Here is a 25,330-nt window from a genome sequence, read left to right as displayed (position 1 = left end):
ACAGATGATACGTCATGTTTGTAGTTGACCAATGAAGATGAGTTTACATATCACCTTGGGTTTGTCCTTTACCTTCTCAAAATGATCCCACACTTTGGATTTCCTGCCCGACATGTTATTAACTAGCCTGCATAATAACAGCAGGTACCAGCCCTGGAAATTAGAGGCCGTACACATGCCACGTCTTTAACCGCCTGGAAAACACGAGGTCGGGCGCTGGGCGCTACTCTTGTACCATTTTTTGTGCCACCTTTCAAGAACGTGGCGGCAGATCTGAGATTGCTAAGCAACTTTAACAAGCATTGTATAGCCTATTTACCTGAAGTCCTGGGTGCAGAGCTGATTGTCTTCCAGGCGCTGTTTATAAGTGTGTAGGCCTATCATCCATGGGACAGATGTAAAGCTCTGGGTAGCCCTGCGCTAACGTGATCAACTTTTCCATATTTATCAGACTAAATATATTTACGGATGAAAGCTGTGATTGGTCTGTAACGTGACTCCAGTCGGACAGGAGTCCGAGTGCTGGCCACTTCCTGTGTCTGTCCCTTTACATTAAATTCCCACATGGTCCAGTCATATAGGTTTTGGTTTATTTTGACATGGCGCAGTTCCTAATAGAGTTTCACATTTGTTTGTTTGTTTTCTGCGACTGAGTGACCAATGAAATCTTGCTGACTTACGACCTTTCTGGTCGACTAACGTTTGGTCAACTATTAGGGGGCAGCCCAAGATTATTTACTGAACTGAATTTGGTACAAACATCTATGCCCCCCTCAGGATGAACTGTAATAACTTTGGTGACCTAGTGCTGTAGTGCTAACACACTAAACCAGTGGTCCTAGAGTTATGAAGGGGGCCACTGCGAGGCTAAATATAAATGATGCATGGTTCTGCACTGCTAGCAAAGCATGGACAGGCTGGTGAAAGAACTGCCAGGTAGACATAAAGCAGATGCTGAATCTACATCAAATACCACAACTACCAAAGGAAATACGATGAGGCATATCTCGGCCGAGGGGGGCGGATATTTATGTTGGCATGCTGCTAGCGTGGCCGTAGACTCTGTCTTGTTTTTCTTCTACAGAGTCAGAATGATGCTGCTTGCAAACAAGAGCTGGTGTGTTTTGGCTGCAGCCGGAGCAGGACCTCACTCATTTCTCTGTATCATTAAAGTTTTTATTAATGGTAAATTTTAGGATCACTAGCCTGAAATTATTTACCTCACATTGTAAATTAACAGCCTATGTAAGTGATGCACTAATTTTGGTTTTAGTGCCATAATTAGAGAAGGTTGTTGAGAAGTAAATATATTAACTGGGTCATTTAATGGTGAGGTTTTTAAAAGCAGTCTGCACTGGAATGGGGAGTTTTAGAGTTCCCCATAAAGCAGTCTGCCGTTCTCTGACTCGCTCATATTTGCATGTACTTGCAGTAAAGCAAACCACTAATCTGCTGTCAGGGAAGTGACGCAGAAAGCAAGAACAAAACAAGTGATTGCCTGCTGCTGCTCACTAGATGCTTTTCAGCATGTTGGGTTTCAGTGTTACTCATTCCAACACTCTGCACATTAAGCCTCCGTTACCAATCTCGCTTTTCAGTTTGCTCGTAGTTGCTGAACTTGAGCTGAACTCTGAATTTATGTGCAAACTGGCAGACAACCGGTTGTGAATATTCATGAATTTACCAGGCACTCGTGCTGGTCCTCATCCCACCACTTTTTCTCTTTACCAGTGCCCTTCATGCTCAGTTCTCTCACACGCTCCCAGTTTCTCTGCATCGTCATCCTCCCCCTCCATCTCCTGCTCGTTTGTCACTCCTGTCCACCTTTACTGCCACTGCCTCCTGTCTGGAGTCTTCTTTAACTACCTTTTAATTTAAGTGCTTTCTCTTCTCAAGCTTTCCTCCATATTGTTTTTCTCCTCATTCCATCTCAAATTGTGATTAAATACTTACGGGGTCTTTTCAGTGTGATCTTCTTGGTGGATAGATGCAGGTTTGTCTCTGCTCAGTGTCTCCACACCTTACAGGGTTGAGGTGTTATTGTGTCAGGTGTTCCAAGGGGAATCTGTGCCCTGTGAGCTGCGCCGGAGCAATTTTAACCTCCTCCCTGTTGTATGCAGCTATTCTCAGCAAGCCTATAATGTGACTTACCTTGACTTTAAGCCCATAATTAACGCATATGGATCAAATACAGGCCAGGAGAAGTCAGGTGTCACTAATGCTTCTTACTACGCTTTAAAAAAAAATTAAGAGAACACTTAATCATCACAGTGTAACACCAAGTCAGTTAAACTTTAGGGAAATCAGTCTGTCCATTTAGGAAGCACGAGTCATTGTGAATCAGTTTCACCTGCTTTGGTACAAATGGAAGTGACAACAGGTGCAATGGAGAGGCAAAAGCAAGACAACCCTCAAAAAGGGAATGGTGGCCACAGACTCTCCTGATCCTTCCTTCTCTTGTTTTGTGTTCTGTTAGTGTCCTTGTCACTACTGGTAGCATGAGGTGGTACCTACAGCCCAGTCAGGCTGCACAGGTAGTCCAGCTCCTCCAGGATGGCACATCCATACATGCGGTCGCAAGAAGGTTTGCTGTGTCTCCCAGCACAGTCCCAAGAGCATGGAGAAGACACCAGGACACCAGATGTTACACGAGGAGAGCTGGACAGGGCCGTAGAAGGGCATCAACCCAGGAGCAGGACCGGTATCTGCTCCTCTGAGTGAGGAGGAACAGGAGGAGCACTGCCAGAGCCCTACAGAATGACCTCTAGCAGGCTATTGGTATGCATGTTTCTGACCAAACTGTCAGAAACAGACATAATGCCCAGCACCATGCAGCTCAAATGGCGATCACCAGAGAGCACCAGAATTTTTGGCGCCCTGTTCTCCTCACAGATGAGAGCATGTTCTCACTGAGCACATGTGACAGGCATGAAAGAGTCTGGAGGCACCTGGTGCGGTGGGCCCTGGTGCAGGACAATGCCCAGCCTCATGTCGCCAGAGTATGAAGGCAGTTCTTGGATGATGATGATGATAGCACAAGCAGCGGTGGTTGCTGGGACACAAGGCCAAAAACAGTATTAGCTGATGTGTTTCCAACATCTTTTAGAGGGTTTTTTTATGTTTCATGTGGGAAAATTATGTTAAACAAAATAAGAAACATATTGAGTATTTTTACTGCGGCTGAAAACAGCAAATATTTTCCGTTTTTGCCTGGTAAATAACTTAAACAATAACTCAATTATCTAAATTGTGGCTGTAAATGTTCTGTCAGTTTAGTAATCAATTAATTGGCTAAATGAATTGTTTCAGCACTATAACAGAGAAACCACTGCCATTGTTTGTAGCTCAGATATAGATTGACATGCGTGGGCTGGTTGACAGGTGATCAACCTTATCTGCTTTGAGATTCTGTGTGGATGCTTGTGCGTTTGCCAGGATTGGGATATCTCATCAGTCCATGAATGGAGGCTTTGTGTCATCAGCAGTGGGTAACTGAGACCACAGCCAAGTTGTCATTGATGTGAGTGGGCTTACGAGAGTATTGGATGCGTTCAGAGAGATGGTTCATTTTTTTCGTAGCCATTTGTAATCCTCATGCTACAAATCATATTTTTATCAATGCTGTATGTTCTGGCGCTCACTGAGAACCAACTCAGGAACAACTATGAATAGCTGGGGTAGAAGAAGCAGAAAGAGGGGGTGGCATCGTCTTCTCGTTGCCAGAAAGTGATCGTGGGTCTGTTGCAACAACACTAAAGAGAAAGAGCTTGTCCCCCCTGCCAGCACAGCACACAGAGGGGTCTTTGTGATACAAATCAGTCCTCGTTGCTGCTCCGACTCTGTGGAAGCACAGGGCATCATGTACGGGGGATACATCTGTTCACTTACTGTAGAATATTCTGCAAATATATCCGTAACAGCAGAACTGTATGTTTTAGGCGATATTGTTTGATGTTCTCTGCTGGGTAGTTGTCCACTGATATACTCCACATGAGACAATTGTTAAACTCAATTATGCGTCTAGTTATTTTACTGGCAAATAAAACGGTATTATATCCTGCTCAGTGGCAATCGATAAATCCTGTGCAGCGGCTCTTTGTCCCCTGGTGATTAAATATTGTTTTCACTGTCAGAAGTCTCAGTACCTGAATTAACGATGACTTTAGTGGTGTCCCATCTGGATTAATTAATGTCCTGTTTGTTATTATGAATAATTTGAGAGGTAACACTGTTTACTGACTTTAGGACTATTACTCTCTCAGAGCAATATGAAACACATTTCCCTAATGTGTTCAGAAACAACAAATAAGCGCATGATTTTCGCAATATCACTCAGCTGGTGTGTCCTGTTGGATATCTGTAGAGTGGGTACACACCAAATAATCCTTAGCTCTTTTCACGCATCCACACAGTTGATATATTTGAGCCTGATTGGTATATTAGTGAACTTTTATCTTACAAATACACTCACTGGCCACTTTACTAGGTACACCTTGCTAGTACCAGGTTGGACCCCTTTTGCCTTCAGAGCTTCCTTAATTCTTCATGGCACAGATTCAACCAGGCACTGGAAACCTTCCTCAGAGATTTTGATCCATATTGACATGATAGCATCACACAGTTGCTGCAGATTTGTCGGCTGCACATCCATGATGCGAATCTCCCGTTCCACCACATCCCAAAGGTGCTCTATTGGATTGAGATCTGGTGACTGTGGAGGCCATTGGAGTACAGTGAACTCATTGTCATGTTCAAGAAACCAGTTTGAGATGGTCTGAGCTTTGTGACATGGCGCGTTATCCTGCTGGAAGTAGCCATCAGACGATGGGTACACTGTGGTCATAAAGGGATGGACACGGTCAGCAACAGTACTCAGGTAGGCTGTGGTGTTTAAACCATGCTCAGTTGGTACTAAGGGGCCCAAAGTGTGCCATGAAAATATCCGCTACACCATGACACCACCACCAGCAGCAGCCTGAACCGTTGATACAAGGCAGGATGGATCCATGCTTTCACGTTGTTTACGTCAAATTCTGACCCTACCATCTGAATGTCACAGCCTGTGTGAATTGTAGCCTCAGTCTCCTGTTGTTAGCTGACAGGAGTAGCACCTGGTGTGGTCTTCTGCTGCTGTGGTCCATCTGCTTCAAGGTTGGACGTGTTGTTGGTTCAGAGATGGTCTTCTGCAGACCTTGGTTGTAACCAGTGGTTATTTGAGTTACTGTTGCCTTTCTATCATCTTGAACCAGTCTGGCCATTCTCCTCTGACCTCTGGCATCAACAAGGCATTTTTACCCAGAGAACTGCCACTCACTGGATATTTTCTCTTTGTCGGACCATCCTCTGTAAACCCTAGAGATGGTTTTGTGTGTAAATCCCAGTAGCCAGCCCGTCTGGCACCAACAACCATGCCACATTCAAATTCACTAATATCACTCTTCTTCCTCATTCTGATGCTCGGTTTGAACTTCAGCAGGTCGTCTTGACCATGTCTACATGCCTAAATGCATTGATTTGCTGCCATGTGATTAGCTGATTAGCCTCCCTCATTAAATGTGCAGTTTGAAGTCTTGGTCTTGTGTCTAACTCAGTCAGCAGAAACTGGTGGCATTATACGCTTCTGCAAACCACAGATACGCTCCATTTGTGCATTTTATATGTCAGTCAATGTTTCTGAGGTGATGTAGCACTGATTACATGTATATGAGCTGACTTTGTCATCCGGGAGGTGGAGGGGATGCTGGATGGCATGACATGTAGATGAGACGGCTGCCAAGCTGCAGATCAGTGAGACCAACAAAGCTGGTTGGGTTTTTTTCATCAGCAGCGATGCCAGCTGTGATTTTGCCACCAAAACCAGGCATTTTAGGCCAAAATATATTTTTTCCCAAACCATAGCCAGTGGTTTTTGTGCCTCAGCCTAACCACACATTAACCAAAGTGTTGCAGAAACATAAGGTTTCAACATACTTGCTACATTTACTACATACATCCAATGTTACGAGCAGAAACGTACAATGGGGACATTTATTTTGGAGATTGGGTTAAAAAACCCTTATCTTAACCTTTATCAAAAATGATCATATTATGTTTTTATGTTAAAGACATACCAGCTGATGTGTTGTCATCCAAACTCCTAAATGCCTCAAGATTCCTGTCAGATAGGCTCTACTATATTTTTTGTGTTTTTTATTATACCAGAGAGAAGGAGAGGTTATTCATTGTTTGTTTGTTGTTGTTTTTTTATCATGACTTATGATCACTACTGCCCTAAAGACGAATAAAAACAATATGTTTATACAGCACTGTTTACTGCTCTCTGATGACCTGATACTGGAAAATCAAAAATCAATTCAAAAGTTTTCCCCAGAAGCAGCAACACCGCTGCCCCGTTTCTCTCGAAACACCCTGAGCATGAAGAATGAGAGTGCACTCTTCTTTTTCACCGCGGCTCACAAGTGTTCACCTCCCTTTGGGCCTGAAGTATTAATGGATGAGTTTATTCTGGAGTCAGGAAGGTGACCTTCGTGCATGTCCGTCCGCAGAGAGGCCACGTTTCCATTTTCCACCACCAGCCTCTTATTCTTTCATGGGTCTTTTCTTTTCTTTTTTACAAGCGCTTGTAAATCTGATGCTGTTTTTTTTTTTTATTATTTGTTCATATTTATCCCATAAAAGGACAATTCAAGAATGTTCCAGATGGAGGTAGATGGTGGTCTAAAAGAAGAGATTAACAAGCCGTGATGAAACACTGTGTTCCTTGAGATAGGGTGACGATGAATAGAGGCAGCAGCCTAGTTACATAATTTCATCTTGATTAGCTTTAAGTAAGATTAAAAAGTTTCCACCTCAGGATTTACTCAGGTGTAACTTAGGAACAAAGAAGGATCAAAGAGAAAGCATGAAGATGAACTTGAAAATTTCAGCTGCAATTAAAAATAACTGTGTGCTATTCCCTTATTTGTATTCAATTAAATCCTATTTGGTGTGTGCTGGGGTGTTGTATACTTTTTGTCATAGAGAGTGGTATCACCTGATAGTCCAGATACAAGCCACCTCTCTGCCTTCATGCCCGTCTAGCAGCAAATCATGAGTGACAGCTCATATGACAGCGAACACAGCCCCTGACATTGCTTTTACAGCCTTCCCTTCACCCTGCGTTCCCCCCTTTCTCAAAAAAGTGCTGGATGTGTGTGACTATGATGAGAGTTGACAGCACTGTTGGTCCCACTTGCACCATCAGCCCCAGGCTGGGCTAATGCCTGTTGGCAGGGCCAGGTCAGGTGGTGTGAAGGGACAGTGGATGGTGGCATGGCCCTGACAGCATGAGACAAGTGGCAAACACTCAGGCTTAGTCATTTTAACAAGATATTAATGGCTTATTAGGGTATGTGTTTTCACTGAGAAACAAAAAACTGTCATGTGCACTATGACATCTCTTCTGTCTGGCACGAAATTTTATTCTTGGGTGTCTCATCTCTGTTACAATTCCGAAGATCTCAGTTTCGTTGTCTTTGGTGGCACCTTTGGTGATAAGCAGTAACTGCAGGTGTCTCCTTGGATCTCACTTACCAGCGTGAACTTTTTTGCAGCGTCAGCACACAAGCAAGTTGAAGAGCAAGTCGGTTACGTTGCCTCCGCCTACCCTGTCTAGTCGACCAACCACCTGCAGGTGTTGGAAAACACATCACTAACTGTGCACCACTTCTGATTTGTACTCAGACTGCTGCCACAGACACCCAATTCATAATACTGCAAATTAGGGCTGACCCGAAAGCTTCAAAGCTTCAATCATTGCCATGGTAATTGACATCCAGATTAGTATTCGAACGCTTCGATTTTTGGGTCAGACGTGAGACCAGTGTTCTCAGCTCAGTCAATGACCCCCACTTCAAGCATTACATTGGCAGTCCGACGAGGTAAAGGAGCCATTAGACGAATTGCGGACAATTATCCGTGGCTAGCAACAGTAGTAAAGCACCTGCTTTGCGTTTAGTGACGAGGCCCGACCCGCAGTGTTCTGAGTCATTGATAACTTACAGAATCTTTGCTTGCAATAGTCCGACCCAGTCACATCCTGTCCAAGCTTTGAATATTCGTGGGTAATAACAAGGGGTGGGGGAAAAAATCAATACAGCATAGTATCACAATATTTTTGTGTGGTAGTATCGTATTGTCACACAGTGCGATACTCACAGTATCAATTATTTTATTATCTAAATTATATAAAGCTGACTTTTAAATTAGTATTTACTAATTTAATTTAATTGCATGGTTTACATTACATCCCTCTGCTAGCTGTCAGTCTTCTTCGTTGCCTTTGTTGACGCATTGCTACATTTATTTGAGCATTAATGCCACCAACTGGTGATCAGTCTATACAATGAACATTTTTCTCATCACCTTATTGTGCTGTAGTACCACAGTTGTGATCAGGGACTTTTATATAATGACTGAGCTTCTACTTATGGTATGTAAGTGCGTTTAAAAGTTTGCTGTTTGGCAGCCGACTCGTCTGATACAGTCGATCCCAGCCAACAGCTGCACTGCTTTGACAAAGCTGTAGACTGTTAATTGTTAAGTGATTTATTTCTACCTCAGTGTTGATTTTCAGAGCTCACTGAAGTGAACAGAAGCAATATCTGCTGTTTATAGAGAGAGAGAGAGAGAAAGAAATATATATCAAATTTAGGGGTTTAGGGGTAGGGGTTTCTGTTACCTTAGAATGAGCCATTTATAGCTACATAAGGGAGAAGGTCCTCATCTACAGAGATCACCATGTTGCAATCCAAACACTGGCTCTATTCAGGGTCATTCACATTTTGGGGTTTTCGCGTCGGCCACAGTAGTTAGCCACCTCTCCGCAATGAGCAGTGTCGCAAAGTGAAACTGCTTTGGTGAGTGTTGTACTGGTTTAAATCACCGGGTCTTTTTGTTTTGGAGAGGAAGAGACCTCTGTGGATGATTTGGCTCACTGTAAAAACTTCCTGTAGGTCTGGATCAGAAATAAGGTGAGCACAGATTAGCAGGTGCTAAGCTGGTGGCCTGTCTGCATAGAAGAGACGGGTGATTCAGCTCCCAGTAAAAACCTCTTGAGCAGTGAACACTGAAGGAATTCCAGAAGTTTCAGCTAATAGCAACCTGCTACCCTCATCACTAGATGCTAAATCCCCCTAAATCTTACACACTGGACTATTTAATAGACTAAAAAAGCAAAGCCACCTTTGAATTATCTTTCATCATGTACTTGCATGAATTGGGAAAAGTAGTAGTATTACCATGAAGTATTAAACCGTCTCTCCTCCCTGCACCCTTCTTCTATCAGTGTGAAAAATCAGCATTGAACTGAGTAGTGGAACCTTTCCTTCATATCTGTACATCGTGTTCTCAAAAAATGGAAGCATAAATTAACCAGACAACCCAGAGGACAAATTGTAATGTTAGCAGCGGGTCATCTCTGGGTGGCTCGTGTTTTCAAAGCAGAAACAGCTGTAGCCAAAGTTGAGCTTTATTCCACTCACAAAGACAGCAGCAACATGGTTTTGAAGTTTCTTTGTAACTCTGATCTTTTAATGTTCCAACAGGCGCTGGGGAGTCTGGGAAGAGCACCATCGTAAAGCAGATGAAGTAAGTTACAAAAGCAATCTTTATCTTACTTTATTTTCTAAAATTTGGTCTTTAATGTTTAACCCAAAAATGGATTTCCAACTAAAAGTGGGCTTCCACTGTGAAACTTTGCTTGTGAGCCACTATATGCTGTAAACTAGCCAAACCTGACCAAATCTGGCCACTGGTTTACATGACACACATAATATTTGTTTCACAAAGAAGAATTAATTTGTCATCTTGTGTTTCTGTTATTTTATTTTTGTCTCAAGCTGTAAGACAATGTCCCAGATGTTAAGTCCTGATGTGCGCTCACACCTGATGATTCTCTGCTCACTGTTAAGCTGCCATACATCCTCTGCGTTCAGCTCACACACTCAGGAGCGAACCATATTAAATCAGACGTTACAGCTCAATAGTATGCGGTGCCATGTCACTGTTAAATAAAATAAATTGGACTTCCTCCTTTGTGGTTCATGTGGTATACAGGAGATATTGTAATGCCTCTGCACCAATCAGAATGCACACACTCACACAGGACCCCAAATGGCTTAATTATTCACATTCCTCTGGGCTAGCCAGGCAGTGAATCCATTTTTTATGAGCTCGGAGCAGGAACAGTCTGCCGCTTTTTGAAGCCAGGTTATTAACACGTACAGACATACAGATAAATGATCCTACAAGACAGAAACACTTGCCCATTATGTAACATTACACATCGAAGCATCCTGCGCAAACATATCATTACAGAAGTGAAAGTGAGTAAAACTATTTGTTTTCTAAATCACTGCCGGTCATTATCATTTCCACCAACACTTAAAAGCAGTTGGCAGTTTTACTTTAGGATTATTGTGGGGTCATTTCAGTTGTGCTCTCTCTGCACTTCCCTCCGCAGCCTGATGGAGTCCGGATGATTGCATGTTATGACAGGATGCTCAGACACTTAGTTCTCTCACTCGCAGGTCCTGAGTTGTAATATTTCAGGAGATAAACTCAAGATACTGCATCAGCCGGATGCTGCAGTGTTGAGGCAGTTTCTCTGGGTGTTGACTGCACTGCTACGCATCACCCTACACACCATGCTGACATGGTGATTGTGATGCAGAGTGGAGAGTATATGCTTCTTGGTAGGAGAGCTAGCAGACAAAACAAAGCTGCTTCTCAGCTTCAAACTGGTCCACATTTTGACACCCAAATGTTTCCTCTGTTCATATATTTTTATACATTTATGATAGCATATGTTTTTTATGTTGTACTTAAAGGGACAGTTCACCCCAGAATCAAAAATACATATTTTTCCTCTTACCTGTAGTGCTGTTTATCAGTCTTGTTTGTTTTGGTGTGAGTTGCCGAATGTTGGAGATATCGGCCATAGAGATGTTTGCCTTCTCTCAAATATAATGGAAATAGATGGCACTCGGCTTGTGGTGCTCAAAGTGCCGAAAAACTCATTGAAAAAGTCATCGTCAGTGTCTCTTACCAGACATCATGACTCAGTAACTCCAGATAATCCACAGACCTTGATGTGAGAGTAACTCATACTTGCGATAACGTGAGATGTAAAAGTTAACAGCTTCCTCCTTGGCTGAGCTGTAACGTTAGCAAGCTCAGTGTTGCACAGTAGGTCTGGGCAATATAATGACTATGTACAGTATATTTTCAAGGAAGAGCTGCTCTTCTGTTTAATCTGTCTGTTAATTAGTCCACAGTGTGACTTTGGTCTATATGTTGAACGTGCTACGCTAAATCAGTCCGTGAGATGAATGAAAGTATCGCAGCACACGTGCAATCCGGAGCTGTGCTGCTATTTTGTGTGTGGGGTGGATGATACAGTGTTGCTGGTAGTTGTAGCCTATTTTGTGACATGGAGACAGCATCTGGATGCAGGCGACAGATCTGTTTAAAAAATGCAGCGACAACATAGACTCCTTCCCTCCCTCTGCCTCTCTTTTTGATGCCATGTGCATAAAAAAGATTAACAGCCTAAATAAATAAAAAGATTCAAATAATTTTCCAGCACTAGATTCATTTGAGAGGCCATGGAAAATAACTTCTTAACTCTCCCCCACAAGATCTGTGGATTACCTTGAGGTCATTAAATTTGAGTTTTGGCGCTTTGAGCACCACAAGCCGAGTGCCACCTAGTTCCATTATATTCAAGAGAAGGCAGACATCTTTACGGCTCATATCTCCAACACTCAGTAACTCACACCAAAACAATCTAGACTGATAAATAGCACCAGAGGTAAGAGGAAAAATATGTGTTTTCTTTTTTAGAGTGAAATGTCCCTTTTAATGATTGATGTTGATAGGAATGTTGCTGAAGCATATTCACTGATAATCAATTATTAGTGACTGCTGTGACACCTTAATTTGAATGTGGCAAAGACGACTACCCACTTGTCACCATAATAAATTCTATTTTAAAGCTGCTATAATTGTAGCGAACCCCAGCCACACACTGATAAAGTGCACTGTCTTCAAAAGTCTTTAATTATGTTACGCTGTCATCCATATTTGAACACCACCCTTAACTCCTTTTCCTCGGAATACACTGAGAGGGCTACAAAACACACACAAATGAATAAAATGAGCTTGTACCCACCTGCAAACATCACAACCATTATCCTATAACTACCATATTAAATATATATATGAGCATTAATTACAACGCTACCTTCATATACACACATGTAAAGCTAGACAGCCCATATCACCATAACATATTTAATTAATCCAGAAGCTAATTTTAGCACAACTGCTACTGCAGCACTACATTCAAATTCTTTCTTACTCTTAAGCAAACTGATATATCACCGTATATTATCATGAAACATATCAAATATCACAGTACATTATACAAGAACAGGAGCATGATTATGCAGTGCAAAGTAGCATGGTTTTCCCTCCTTTGCACTCAAGCTTGTTCTGTATCAGTGTCCTGTTTCTGCAAGGAGAAGGTGTCAAAATAAAGGTCCCGTAAGATCAAAAAGGGAAAAGGGGACTACCAAAATAAAGGCTTACAAGAAGTAATTGACAGACTTTAATTTGCCTTTTGAAGTCATTTACAATAATCAGTGATGGATCAAATAACTACATGTATGTTAATGAGGCTGCCCATGGTGATGCACCAACAGAGAATTATTACCCAGCACTGCGTGTCTCCCACGGCTCTACAGAGTGTTTGAATCAGACGCAGGGCAGACTTTATAAACTGAGAACCTATCCTTTGATGTACACTCTAATAAATGTTGCATATTTTTCATTCTCAGGATCATTCATGAAGATGGCTACTCAGAAGATGAATGCAAGCAGTATCGAGCAGTGGTTTATAGTAATACCATCCAGTCTGTGATGGCCATTGTCAAAGCCATGACCAGTCTCAAGATAGAGTACAGCAACCCTGGCAGAGTGGTAAGATGCACAACAGCCCTCAGAAATTTGTTACAGCATGGGATTTCTGCACATATAGCTACTTGTTTTTGTACTCCAAAAATCTAACATCTGATGGCACAAGCACAGGTTAACCACAAGCAAGAAAAACTCATGCACAAGACCGGTCACATATGTGGCGCAAATATGCAGAGATAGTTGTTGAAAGTCAGTGCTTTTATTGGAGTGAGAGCAGAAAGCTGACCAGCCAGAAAAATAATTGTCACTGTGTGAAAATGCAGACTTAAATTGGCCTTACTAACCGTGGACAGATCAGGATCTCCCCCCAGGCCACAACAAAGCAAAGCTTGTTTTATCAGCAGCATCTTGTAGTTGTATATCTGATGCAGTCCTTAAGACTGTTGCTTGCCCAGAATTGAAATCACAAGAGTCTGCCTTTGTTTCTACAACACACTGTGTCCCTTTCACTTTTCTCTCCAGCTTAGAATAATAATGGAAGCAAAACCCAGCCGCATGCACTGCCCATTATCTCTGAAACAAACATCCTACTCCCTCACATATCTGTATTCCAGTATAACCCAGTGAACCGAGATTATTTCAAGGCTGTGATGCCTCTGGGAAAACAGGTTTGTTTCTCAAATCATGCCTCCTCTCAGCAAGTCCTGTTCAGTCAATAAAGCTGGGCCAAAACCAAACGCTGCATCATGTGATTTCCTGCATTTACCTGTTCAGCCCTTTTTCAGCTGTAGAAACCGCTGCTGGTACTAGAAACTAGAACACAGTGTAGAGGCCTCTCTGATCCATCTCTGTAACCTGCAGGGAAAACGGTCCTTGTCTTATACAGACTTCACCTCCTCCATCTTTGATCTACTCTCTCCTTAAAGTTGTAATAGACAGAGAGAGAAGAGGCTGCAAGTGTGCATAATACCAGCAGCCACAGCGGCACTGAGGGCTGTTTTGGGGATTGGATTTATCCTAAAGTGCTGGCAAGACACATTTTAAAAGCACATTTAGTTTTCCAGGTGCTCTCTGCAGCCCCAGCGGTGACACAAATGAATTCCTTGTTTTGAAGGCTACAACCTGTGAAAGGAAGACCTTACAGGTGGCCAAGAATCGTCTGGTTTCTGTTTTTTAAACAACTGCAATTCATCATTTTATGTCTATTTTGCATGTCTGTTTCTCATTTTTGTCTGGACCAACATCCCAGACCTCCCAGCGACCTTTTGCTAAACCTCTGCTTTGAACAGTCATTGTTTAATCATAGCTTAGCAACTCTAACTAGTCTCATCAAGTCTGTCAAGGTTTGGATTTCTCCACTTGAAGCATTGTTAATTTGGACTTCAATAAGTGAGACTGTGGAGGGTGGTGTCTTTTTCAGCCTTTTAAAGGTGCATTGAATGTATTAAACAGTGCTTTTATTTGCTACAATGTAAGACGCAAATGTTAGCATCTCTGATTAACTCTTACTGTCGGTAACCAAGTGTTATTTCCAAGGCTGAAGGCCGAGGCACCAAACTGATATTAAAGAACTAGTGGCAATGAAGGCCAACTGTTGCATCACCTCACATTGCCTGCTGCAGGCAACAGACAAGTAGTATGTACGTTCTGTGCCTGTGTGAGAGGAAACAACTCTCCAGACCAACAGGCGAAGGTAGTCTGTATTCGTCATTCAAAAAGGGAAACCAGAAGTCCAATAGGACAGATTTAGGATGCTAGCCAGCCAGTTATCACAAATCAATTTTAAAAGGACAGAGGATATTTACCATGCTCCAGCGAACAGCAACACAAACAAAAACCATTTCAGCTAAAGAGCTCAATGGCTAAAATATTTTTCTTACTAATATAACAATATTTCGATGTCACGCCCTCTTGATTTCAGTCATTTGTTTGCTCTTCTCACTTCCATTTCTCTTCTTATTCATGGAGCTGAACAACTAATCAGAGGGATTTAACTCACAAACAGGCTCCCTCAGCTCCACTGCCGATTCAACATGCTGATTTGGCCGAAAAACAGGTGACAAGGGCTGACTTCTGCCAACAGTTTGGGACACACCGCAAAAACCAGGGCCACAGATGCTCACAGAAGACTCGACAGTGACCAACAGCCAACTGTCGGCGTGGTTTGTCAGGGCCCTCAGAAGTGAATCATCAACCAACTGCATTTCAATCAAGAGAGTCAGAAATAAAGTTTAAACAGATTAACAGATGGTTTGAGCTGATTAAGATTTAACAGAAGACTTTGGCGCTTGGACACCGATCACATTTTTTGTGATTGAGGGACATCTGAGCAGCAGCAGATAAATCCCCCATTGAGTTACTGGTGGAGGTGGTGGTGGCTGATGACTCTGAGGCTGATGGTGGATGAGGATGATGAATCCGAGAAGGAATTAGGCAGTGATGGGGGAGATGGAGGTTGCTCACGGCTACAGCATGAAAGAACCAAGGCAGGAAAAAAACATGTTTTAAATCTGATGACTCAGATGACAGCCTGGGATAATGACAGCTAGAAATGGTGACTGGGCATGCATGCGAGGAGTGAACAGCAGAAAGTGTGGGAGATAAATTAGCGAAAACTAAAGAGCGTTTTCAACTAACTGATGGAGTGAACATTAGCTTAATGAGTGAGCTATAGCTGATAACATCTGCCTGCTTTACCTACCTATACCTGATACCTATAGCTATTATCTACCTATTTCTGAAATCAAGGACACAGTGTTTCAAAAATTCTGAAACATTGTAAACTGTGTTGCTTCATGAGAATTAAATGATTGACAGGCATAGCAACAAGTAACTAATGGGGTTGGGCTTTTAGCAGCCAGTCAGTTTGCATCAGGCTCAAGCTCAGAGGTAGAGCAGGTCATCCGCTAATCAGAAGATTGGTAGTTTGATCCCCGGCTCCTCCAGTCTGCATGTCGAAGTATCCTTGGGCAAGATACTGAAGCCCAAATTGCTCCCGCTGGCTGTTCCATCAGTGTGTGAGTGTGTTTAAAACTGAATAGCAGGTGGCACCTTGTTGCCTCAGCCAGCGTGCGACTGTGTGAATGGGTGAATGTGACATGTAGTGTAAAAGTGCTTTGAGTGGTCGGAAGACTAGAAAAGTGCTATACAGGTGCAGTCCATTTTCACATTTATTGATTTAAGTTTCTCTGACACACAGATTTTCATAATTTCTTTTACTTTATATGATTTAATTTGTTATTCTTAGAAGGGACAGTGTACATCAATCCACATTAAAACAAATAGAAATCTGCCCGAGTTAGCTGAAAAGCTGACTTTGGGTTAATCCTTTGGTGAGCATTTGTGATTATTTTTGACATTTTATAAATTAAATGCATAATCAAAACAATTTGACCAATCAGTAATGAAAATAATAATTAGTTGCAGCTCATATGGACATAAACTCATTCATTTAACACATACAGAGAGACAGACACACCCTGCACACAGACACATGATGACACACACCAGTTTCAACAGCAAGCCACAGCGTCAGGCTGAAATGCAGTCGGCTGCACCCTGTGAACACTTGAGTGAGGTCGAACAGTGGCTGAACTCACTTCAGTGGAGGAGTGTGTGTCAGTGTGATTTGGCTGTGAAGCCAGTGCATGTGTGTTGTAAGTGAAGCTGTAATAAAAGGATTGAGGACTCCGCTGTGGTCATTAGAGTGGGATAGATAGACTCTTTTTTTTCCCTCTGACAGATCTGTCAAATGGCTGTATGTACGTGACGACACTTACAGAGTCCCACACATGGCAATTAGTGTGCTAGCCTGCCCGTACTTGCACACTGCAGCCTTGTAGAAGTACACACACGAAACTAAAGCGTGTGCACATAATACACATTGTTTGTCGTTTAGTTCTGTTGAGGGAGAAGGAAGAGTTCAAGCAAATGTATCACATTCCCAGAGATAAAATGCTGTATAAATCAATTGTGATCCAATAGCTGAACTTAAAATGCATATCTTTTGATGATGGTGTGTAAGCTCAGCAGTCACTGCAACAAAATACCACTAGAATTAAACAAAATTATAAAACAACTATAAGAATATTTGTCTTTTTCAAACATTGTAACATAGGCACAAAAACCCAGTAAACTGAACTGTTATCTTCCTTGGAAGGTAATGGAAAGAAGTGGTGATTAATGCCCACAAATAACAAGGTAAGTAAACATCAATCGGCTGGAGAGAATCCATTAAAAAGTATAAAAGCACAGCTACCCACAAAGGGAGCGTGGATGTATTCGCAGCCTGACAGGGAAGCAGGTTGAGACGGAGATTAATTTCTCCTCAAATGTGACAAATACACACAGTAAACACTGGGAAATGTATTCATTGTGAATCATTCCTTTATTTCAGTGACGACTACATACATATTCATAATCGTCATACACAGAGAAACAGCCTATCCTGCAGCCAGATACTGGCCAGTGATTAATCACCGTTTTTTTGTATTCAGTCATTCATTGTGAATAAAGCTGGGAGAGGACTATTTATTTCATTCCAACAGGAAGATGGAAAAATTCAGAGAACCAAGCATGGTGGCAAACAGCAGGAAATCAAACCACACTCTGTCATAGCAGCTCCGCATGCTGTTACCTTGAGTCACACCAACATATCTTATATGTGCACAGCCCATACTGGCTGGCACCAGTGATATTGTCATCACATTGTATTGCTACTGTTGTAACCTTTGCTTGCTTTGGACTATTTCAGAGACACGACCCTCCATCACTCAACATTATTTGTTTTGTTGGGGGTTTTTTTGGTCATTTTTCACTGGGTCAAACAGATTTACTTTAATGTAGACCCCTTTTAGCTTCCATGATGTATTAATAATAGTGCCCATATCGCCATAGGTACACAAGCATACCTTATCATGGGGCCCCTAAAGTGGGATTTATACTTGTGCATCAGCTCTATGCAGAGCCTACGCTGTAGCCTATGCAAGTGGCCTACGCTGTTGTCAGCATTTATAGTTGTGCGGTGGTTTGTCTGCTGCAGTTACACCTCCAAAACACTAGTCAGCGTCGGGGTTTCTGTGAAGTGCTGAAAAGTTTAGTTGATTCAAAACCAAAACACCTATCCATAATCCAAAACACACATAAAACATGGCTTAATGGCGACAGTTTCAAATCGGCTTCACTATAACTCGCAGCTTTCACAGACGAATCATTCGTCTTTTGCTGGACACATTTTCTCCACAAATACAACATGCTAAAATGCTAAATGCTAAAAACCCATGCTTAAAGGATAGGTTCACATTTTTTTAAGTCTGTCTTAAAATAATACTCACTAGCCCATAACTACATAGAAGAGTTATTGGTTGCAGTAGTTGTTCCCCCTGTCCACACTGACTGCATAAAGATGTCATGTGATAGGAATTTCAATATAAGAGATGCTGCAAAAATGCTTTTTAAAGTAGAGCCAAAGCTAATATGAGGCTTCGTTGGTCTTTGTTAGACAAATAAAGTGGATGTCTTCCAAAGTTTACAAACCCTTGCAGTAAACATGTAGGCATGTGAGTGTTGCATTAAGATAGACGTGTATATATGCTGATGATGCATTATTGTCGTTTGAATCCATAAACAGATCTATGCAGTGGATACAGACGATCTAAGAGTTTTCATGTATGTTGTGGTAGAGATGCTTTCATTGTAACTGTCCTGTCCTGTGTCCTTATCGCCCCCTGCAGGACGATGCCCAGCAGCTCTTTGCCCTGTCTGCAGCTGCTGAAGAACAAGGCATCTTTCCTGATGACCTGTCCAACGTGATCAGGCGACTGTGGGCCGACAGCGGCATACAGAGTTGCTTTGCACGGTCGCGAGAGTACCAGCTCAACGACTCCGCAGCATAGTGAGTGTAAATTTATGTGCAAATTTGATGCTGTCATGCCACTTAGGAGTCAAATACATCTATATTTTTCTAGAATAACTCCAAATCATTACAGTGTTACCCTCCAACTGTGTGCTGGCTTGTTTACATCTGTGGTTTTTCATACTCACTTTTTGCTAGAGACCACCATGATACAGCAATCTGCACCTTAAGGACAAGGGCATAAAGAGGGGGGTCTATGGCCCCTTCCCTACTTCCTGTCCCACTACTTCAGGCCCCTTGCTTGGACCACACCCATGTTCAACTGACATTTTGATCTTAATTACACAATCATTCATCGCAAAGTAGTTGCAGCTGGTAAACATTCAGGCTGTCATTACCAATGTTGTCCCTACATCTTCTTCTACTTTTAACATTATGCAGTCTGCTCCTGCACACACTGGACTCTGTGTTTCACCACTATAAATGTAAATGTGGGCAAGTGGGGAACCTCAGAGCTACCAGGCGAATGTGCTCCGTTTTTCATCCTGTATACCTGCTTGCTATTCATATGCGAAAATAGTTTTGCAGCTGAAACACTGCGTTGAAACATTATTTTAATAGGATAACAGACTCAAAGAAGTGACAGTGAGAAGGGCTACGTGTTTGTATTTGGTTCATGGTTTTGCTGATTAATCTTATGTTGTTGTCATATAAAAGCCGGTTTAATATTCCAGCCATTAGGGATGCTGTTCTCCTGGTGCTGTGATGGATCTAATGGTGCAGTCCTTTCAGCCTCTCTCACATGCACTGCAGCGAACAAACCTGTCTTTAACTTCTCTGGGGAGCCACAGAGACTGGAAAGATAGTCCAATAACTTCCATTTAGTGCTTATTTCTGCCTCTCTGGGTTTGATGCTTTAATATTGTAACCGAATAAGCAGAGTACTGAGTAGTTTGTCTTGAGGGATGAAAACATTGCGTTAGCTTCCGAGTAGCTATGAGAATTGATAGCTGTGATAATAAAAGTCCCAAGTGACAACTCTGTTTTTGTAGGAATTTGATTAATTTTGTGGCAGTGCTGTATAAAAGTAGAATATAAACAGAATATGTATTTATACGGCTGCTATGATATTCACTTAAATAAGTCTGCAAGGTTTGTTGGCTCATTAATAATTATTCTGTGGATGTGACACACATAATGAAATCTGTACAAGTGTAATGCTGGATATATATCTCTCTATGCCTGTGAAGCGAAGGTTGGCTGGGCCACTAAAGCTCCCAGCTGGCCTTAGATGATGATGCAATGCTTGTGTAAGTGGAGCAGGTTGTGTCAAGCATGGTGAAGATGCTTCCACACTCCCCTACTGACCAACAGTCTGTCAGAAAACAGAGAAAAGGCAAAAGGGGACAGAGGGAGAGTGAGAGTTGTGAATGGAGCACTGAAAGACAGTGAAAATGAAACAAATGCAACCAGCTTGATGGACTGAGAGAGGGAGACGACCTACTGCCTTTTTCCTTTGTGTAGATGTTGTGTATCTCTGAGTTGAATCCACCCTGTGAAATGCTCCTTTCAACACTTTTTAATTGCTACATATTGCAAGTAGCTAAGGCCCCATTATCTCACTGTTAACACTGATTTGAAGCTGTGTTGATCACCGTGGAATTTTGTATTCAAACAAAAATCACAGTAGGGAATATATATCAGACGATAAAGCGAGGAATCTCTGACGGTCTGTCCGTCCTTCGCATATCTCGAGAACCACTCATCTGATCTGGCGGGTGTATTGCTGGGGACCCAAGGATGTGCAATGTCAAAGTTGGACATGCGACACATCAAATATTAATAAGCTTTGAATAAACAAGTGAACAGCGCTCTGGGACTCTGTGCAGCAGTGGAAGCGGGGCTTTCAGGCTGAGTTGAGTGTCTCTCACTAAGTGTATTTCACCTCTGTTTTTGACTGCGAGTAGCTGTGACTTGGGTGCATTGCCAAACTAATTTATGACACTTATAATGTTACTGCTGGCAAAATACCTCTACTAATTAAACCCATGCTCTACTTCATAACCCCAGTGGTTATGTCAAAACAATAATACACCTTTTTGGACATTAATAACTGGAACATCAACAGTAACAGGTCTCTATCGGGTAAATATGTTAGTAGGCTACAGTGTTTTTTCTTAAGGTAAGCAGACAGTAATAGCTAAACTATTAATATCGCTTAGTATTTTTATATTTTTGTTTAGCCTTTCTTTAACCAGGTTTGTCCCATTGAGTTCAAAAATCTCTTTTACAAGGGAGACCTGGCCAAGAAAAGCAGCAACACAGAGTTTCAACAACAAATAAAATTTACATAAAAGCACATAGATTTGAGTAACATAAAATGATTGAAGAAAACAGTTGCACACTGACAGCCTGAAAGAGAAGAGAGAAGATAAGTAGGTACAAATTTAAGCAACAGTAGCTTTGTAAATAAAACCATACCAGTGACTATGGCAGCATGTACATAAAGAGGGCCAATTTACTTTTGGCATAAAACACAATGGTGAGTAAGAGATCCACAGTTTGTAGTGAATCTCTGAACCCCGTTATACACGCTATCCAGCATGTGAGGACAGTGAGCAGAGGCATTTATATACAACACATGACCATAATCCATGACAAGTAAAAAGGTAGACTCCACCAATTGCCATTTGACACAAAAAGAAAAGAACGACTTGTTTCTAAAGTAATAGCCAAGTAAACACTTAAGCTTTTGTAATATCCATTAAAAACCCTTGGTATTTAAAGTAGATACCAACTCAATTTATTGAGCACTTCTGATAACAGTTTTCTTGGACAATTCTGAATTTATTGGTCTTGACATAAAAACACATGAAAAACATATGTTTTATTTTTTCTGGACAAGTTGCAGCTGACAAAGCTGTTCTTGTACTCTATTAAATGCATACTGAAGATTTTCAAAAGCCTTAGCAGGGGTGGTTCTAAAGCAATAAAAGACAGTGTCATCAGCATAGAAATGAAAGCCAAAGTAAAAGTCCTTAATTCAAATTTCTGCTTAAATTGAGTGTACACTCTAAGATTTTGATTCATTCTCTGACCAGACTAAAATGCAACATCTGCTGGGAGAAAATAGTGTCAGTCCCATAGATGCAGAGAGATATGTCAATGCATGTCACGGCCTAAGAGACAACCAACACAACAACATATAGTTCATCTCATCACAGATCACAGTCTGCCTTGTTATTTACTCCTTCACTTAATACATTTTTCTCCTTAAAATGTATGTCTCAGCATTTGTAATAACACATTGTTGTTAATTGTTTTTGATTGTCACTGTCTTAAATTGTAATTGTGCTTTAGCAACACATTAGAAATGTCATGCCAATAAAGCTTGTTGAATTGAATTGAGAGGAATTATCAGCACAGTTTACTTACATTTGCTTTGCATCTGTTCAAGGTGGAGATTTCAATTCTAATATAATGCAGGATAGTGTTTTGTTATGTTTAGTGAGTAATATTTTAATCTACATTGTAACCAGTAACATGTCTCTAAATGTAGTATTTTTTTTTCTTCTCTGAAGCAGAAGTAGAAGTAGGCTACACATTAGTATATTGATGAGTTGCATTTCTTGCTTTGTGCTTTGTGGGCCTTTCGTACATTATTTCAGTGTACAATGAGAATAGCAACATAATTCAATATTTTTTTCATATATAAACATCATAATAAATTTAAAGCTGTTTTGGGCCAAGGTGTATATGCCTCAGGGCTTAAGGAAGTGCAGTGTTGAGAGTGAAGCTGTTTGTATGAGCAGCTCTCGAGAATGCTGCAAGCAGCAGTACCGCAGGCCAAGCAATCGGCTCATTGTAAAAGGCATGTGTTTGAATGGGCACTGCACCAGTATGTATTAATTGCACTAATATAATCTGTCATATTCAACAAATTGGAGCAGATCAGTAAAGAATATGCATGTTGCCATAGAGATCCTCCCACTAAGGAGAGCACATAGTACTACTGGGTCTAGTGGTAATCCCTCAGTGGTCTCACAGACATTTCAGTCAGCCATTTCACATGGGGATTTATGTGGATACAGAGTATGTGCAGAGTTGATATTCAGCAGCCACTCTCTGACCCCATCTCACTCCCCACAAGCATACACCAAGCAAAGCACAGACTGAAGATTGGAGAGTGACAATAAAACTTTCCCCCACAGTAAAACTGTATTAGATACGGAGCCTTACACCAGGTGTTATATCTACTGCAGGAGATGTGATATATAGTGGACTGAGATGGAGAAATCGAAACCGAGCAAAACCACCAGATATGCAGCAGCAGCAGCAGCAGCAGCAGCCTAGGACATCAGCTATGCAGTAAACAATTTTTAACTCCACCATTAAATCCATGAAAATATATGGTTTAAATCGAGCAGCCCAGTAGTTTTTTAAGAAATGTTATGTAGCGTTGAGAGGTAGCAGCTGGTTGGCAAGGAGTGCAGCTGAGAGTGTGGCAGAAGTGTAAACAATATCAGCAATTTAAATGTACTGTATTATGATTCTGTGAATAGTAATGCAGTGTGGATGTGTGGATGATTGCATACAGTAGCTTGTGTGTGTGACACAAGCCACGGTGAGTTGGAACCGAGGCCACTACTGGCCCACACGGAAATAATAAGGTGAATGCGCTGCATGTGAGTCGACAGTGATGCCTACATCCCCAGAGCCAGTGTGCAATATCTGTCTGCAGTGAGCCGTTATGAAACCCCTTCAACAACAGTAACAACCAAGGGAGAAGTATGCTGTAAAACCAATTCAGCATGTACACTCATGATACTCAAACACAAGTATATCATCACTATGTTAATCAACAGCGCAAAAGCATTAAAGAAAAATCCTCTCTGGTAAATTTCTCAGGTGAAATACATTCACAAGTCAGCCAGCAGTGCAGGTGGGAAGAGTGACAGTGACTCAGACTGATGTTAGCAAGCACAAGTAGCAAGTATTGTGAAGTGACGTTGTGATTAACATCATCTCAGACAAAAAAAAACTTTGGAAGAGGCCATGGTCCAAAGCTGCCATCAACAGGACAGGACAAAATTTTGCTTCCAGTTATAAGTGCACATTTCAATAGCCATCCTGAAGTGCCATAACTGGTCTGCTGGCCAGTGATCTTAACAGTGAAAAGCAATGAGCAGTAGCAGCTAGCAAATAACAGTGGGCAGGGCACTAATAGTTTTAATAGACTGCCTAATAACGAAGGGTGCATTGGATATGTGTGTCTGCAATCAGAGCATGTCATGCAAGTAATCTGCAAAATGTCCCATTGGAACAAAAGCCCATTTGTCCAACAGCCTGTTATCCTGAAAACAAATGCCCATTGCTCCAAAAATACACTCTCACCATGGCCTTTAAGCAGTTGGCCCTGCCGCGATACATTTCTTCTACTGTGGCAAAGACGTGACCCACCCTACTCTGCCTCAGATTGGCTTACCTGGATTTTCTAACCCTAACCATAGCCAGTCTCACTGATCGTGGCTTAACCTCACCAACTCAACGAACAAAGGTAATGAATACTAGCCAATCAGAGGCAGGGTGAGTAGTAGTAAAAAGTAGGAGAAGAAATTGGTATTGGTATCTAGGAAGGTCCCTTATAGACAGAATTGCCTTCTGTTCCTGTGCGGTAGTTAGCAATGCTAGCATCATATATCAGTGTCTCGGTGTGTGTAGAAGTCAAAGCATGCAGCCATGGTCATAGTCAAAGTGGTGAGTGGACATTTTTATTATAACAGTATATCAAATGATAATATGAAAACGATATGGCAATGTAACAGGAGTCCCCTTAGAATCATCATCTGAATCTGCAGCTCCTTTCCTCCTTTTAAAGTTTGCCATATCAACCTAAAATATGATTATACTATACTATCTATCATGCCCAATTAGTCAAAACAAAATTGTTTATTTCAGTTTTAAGTAAACCTGATTTACTCTAATCACCGTTTGGAGCCGTAGTTCTGGAACGATTGCAATTGATGTATTGGAGTCTAACTGCGTAATGCATTCGGTCATAACTTAATTATTCCAAGGCCTTTGCATAATCCCTTAAAAGGCACTTAAACAGGCTAATGAAAGATATCAAGTAAAGTTTTACTGTGTGTTATTGAATGCAGCAGAATATGACTCACTCTACAGAATGTTCACTAAATGGCTCAAGTTCATTACAGTTCAAGGCAGTTCAGTGAAATGCAAACTGTTTAGTCTGATGTTAATGCATTAGACGTGTGTGTGTTTGTGTGTGTTTGTGTGTGTGTGTGTGTGTGTGTGTGTACGTGTGTGTGTACAGCCTGTTTGTGCCTCTTCTCTGCAGGTTGAAATCTCTTTCTTTCTCTCTCTTTCAGTTACCTGAACGACCTGGAGAGGATAGCTAAAGCAGATTACATCCCCACCCAGCAGGATGTGCTGCGGACTCGAGTCAAGACCACTGGCATTGTGGAGACTCACTTCACTTTCAAGGAACTGCACTTCAAG

The 25,330-nt window shown here is 41.7% G+C and overlaps 1 protein-coding gene across 1 annotated transcript in view; it reads left to right on the top strand.

Annotated features, from left to right (window-relative positions):
- The window catches only part of gnai2b (guanine nucleotide binding protein (G protein), alpha inhibiting activity polypeptide 2b), a 71,888-nt gene that overhangs the window by 37,771 nt on the left and 8,787 nt on the right, over nucleotides 1-25,330 (top strand). Inside the window, exons 2-5 of the mRNA XM_049582122.1 lie at nucleotides 9,585-9,627; nucleotides 12,879-13,020; nucleotides 18,690-18,850; nucleotides 25,201-25,329. Coding sequence (XP_049438079.1) covers nucleotides 9,585-9,627; nucleotides 12,879-13,020; nucleotides 18,690-18,850; nucleotides 25,201-25,329 — 475 coding nt within the window. The remainder of the gene's footprint in view (nucleotides 1-9,584; nucleotides 9,628-12,878; nucleotides 13,021-18,689; nucleotides 18,851-25,200; nucleotide 25,330) is intronic.

Source organism: Epinephelus fuscoguttatus, linkage group LG1 (assembly GCF_011397635.1).
Source record: "Epinephelus fuscoguttatus linkage group LG1, E.fuscoguttatus.final_Chr_v1".
Classification (NCBI taxonomy): Eukaryota; Metazoa; Chordata; class Actinopteri; order Perciformes; family Serranidae; genus Epinephelus; species Epinephelus fuscoguttatus.
Note: the sequence above shows the minus strand (reverse complement) of the source record. Positions and strands in the feature narration are given on the sequence as shown.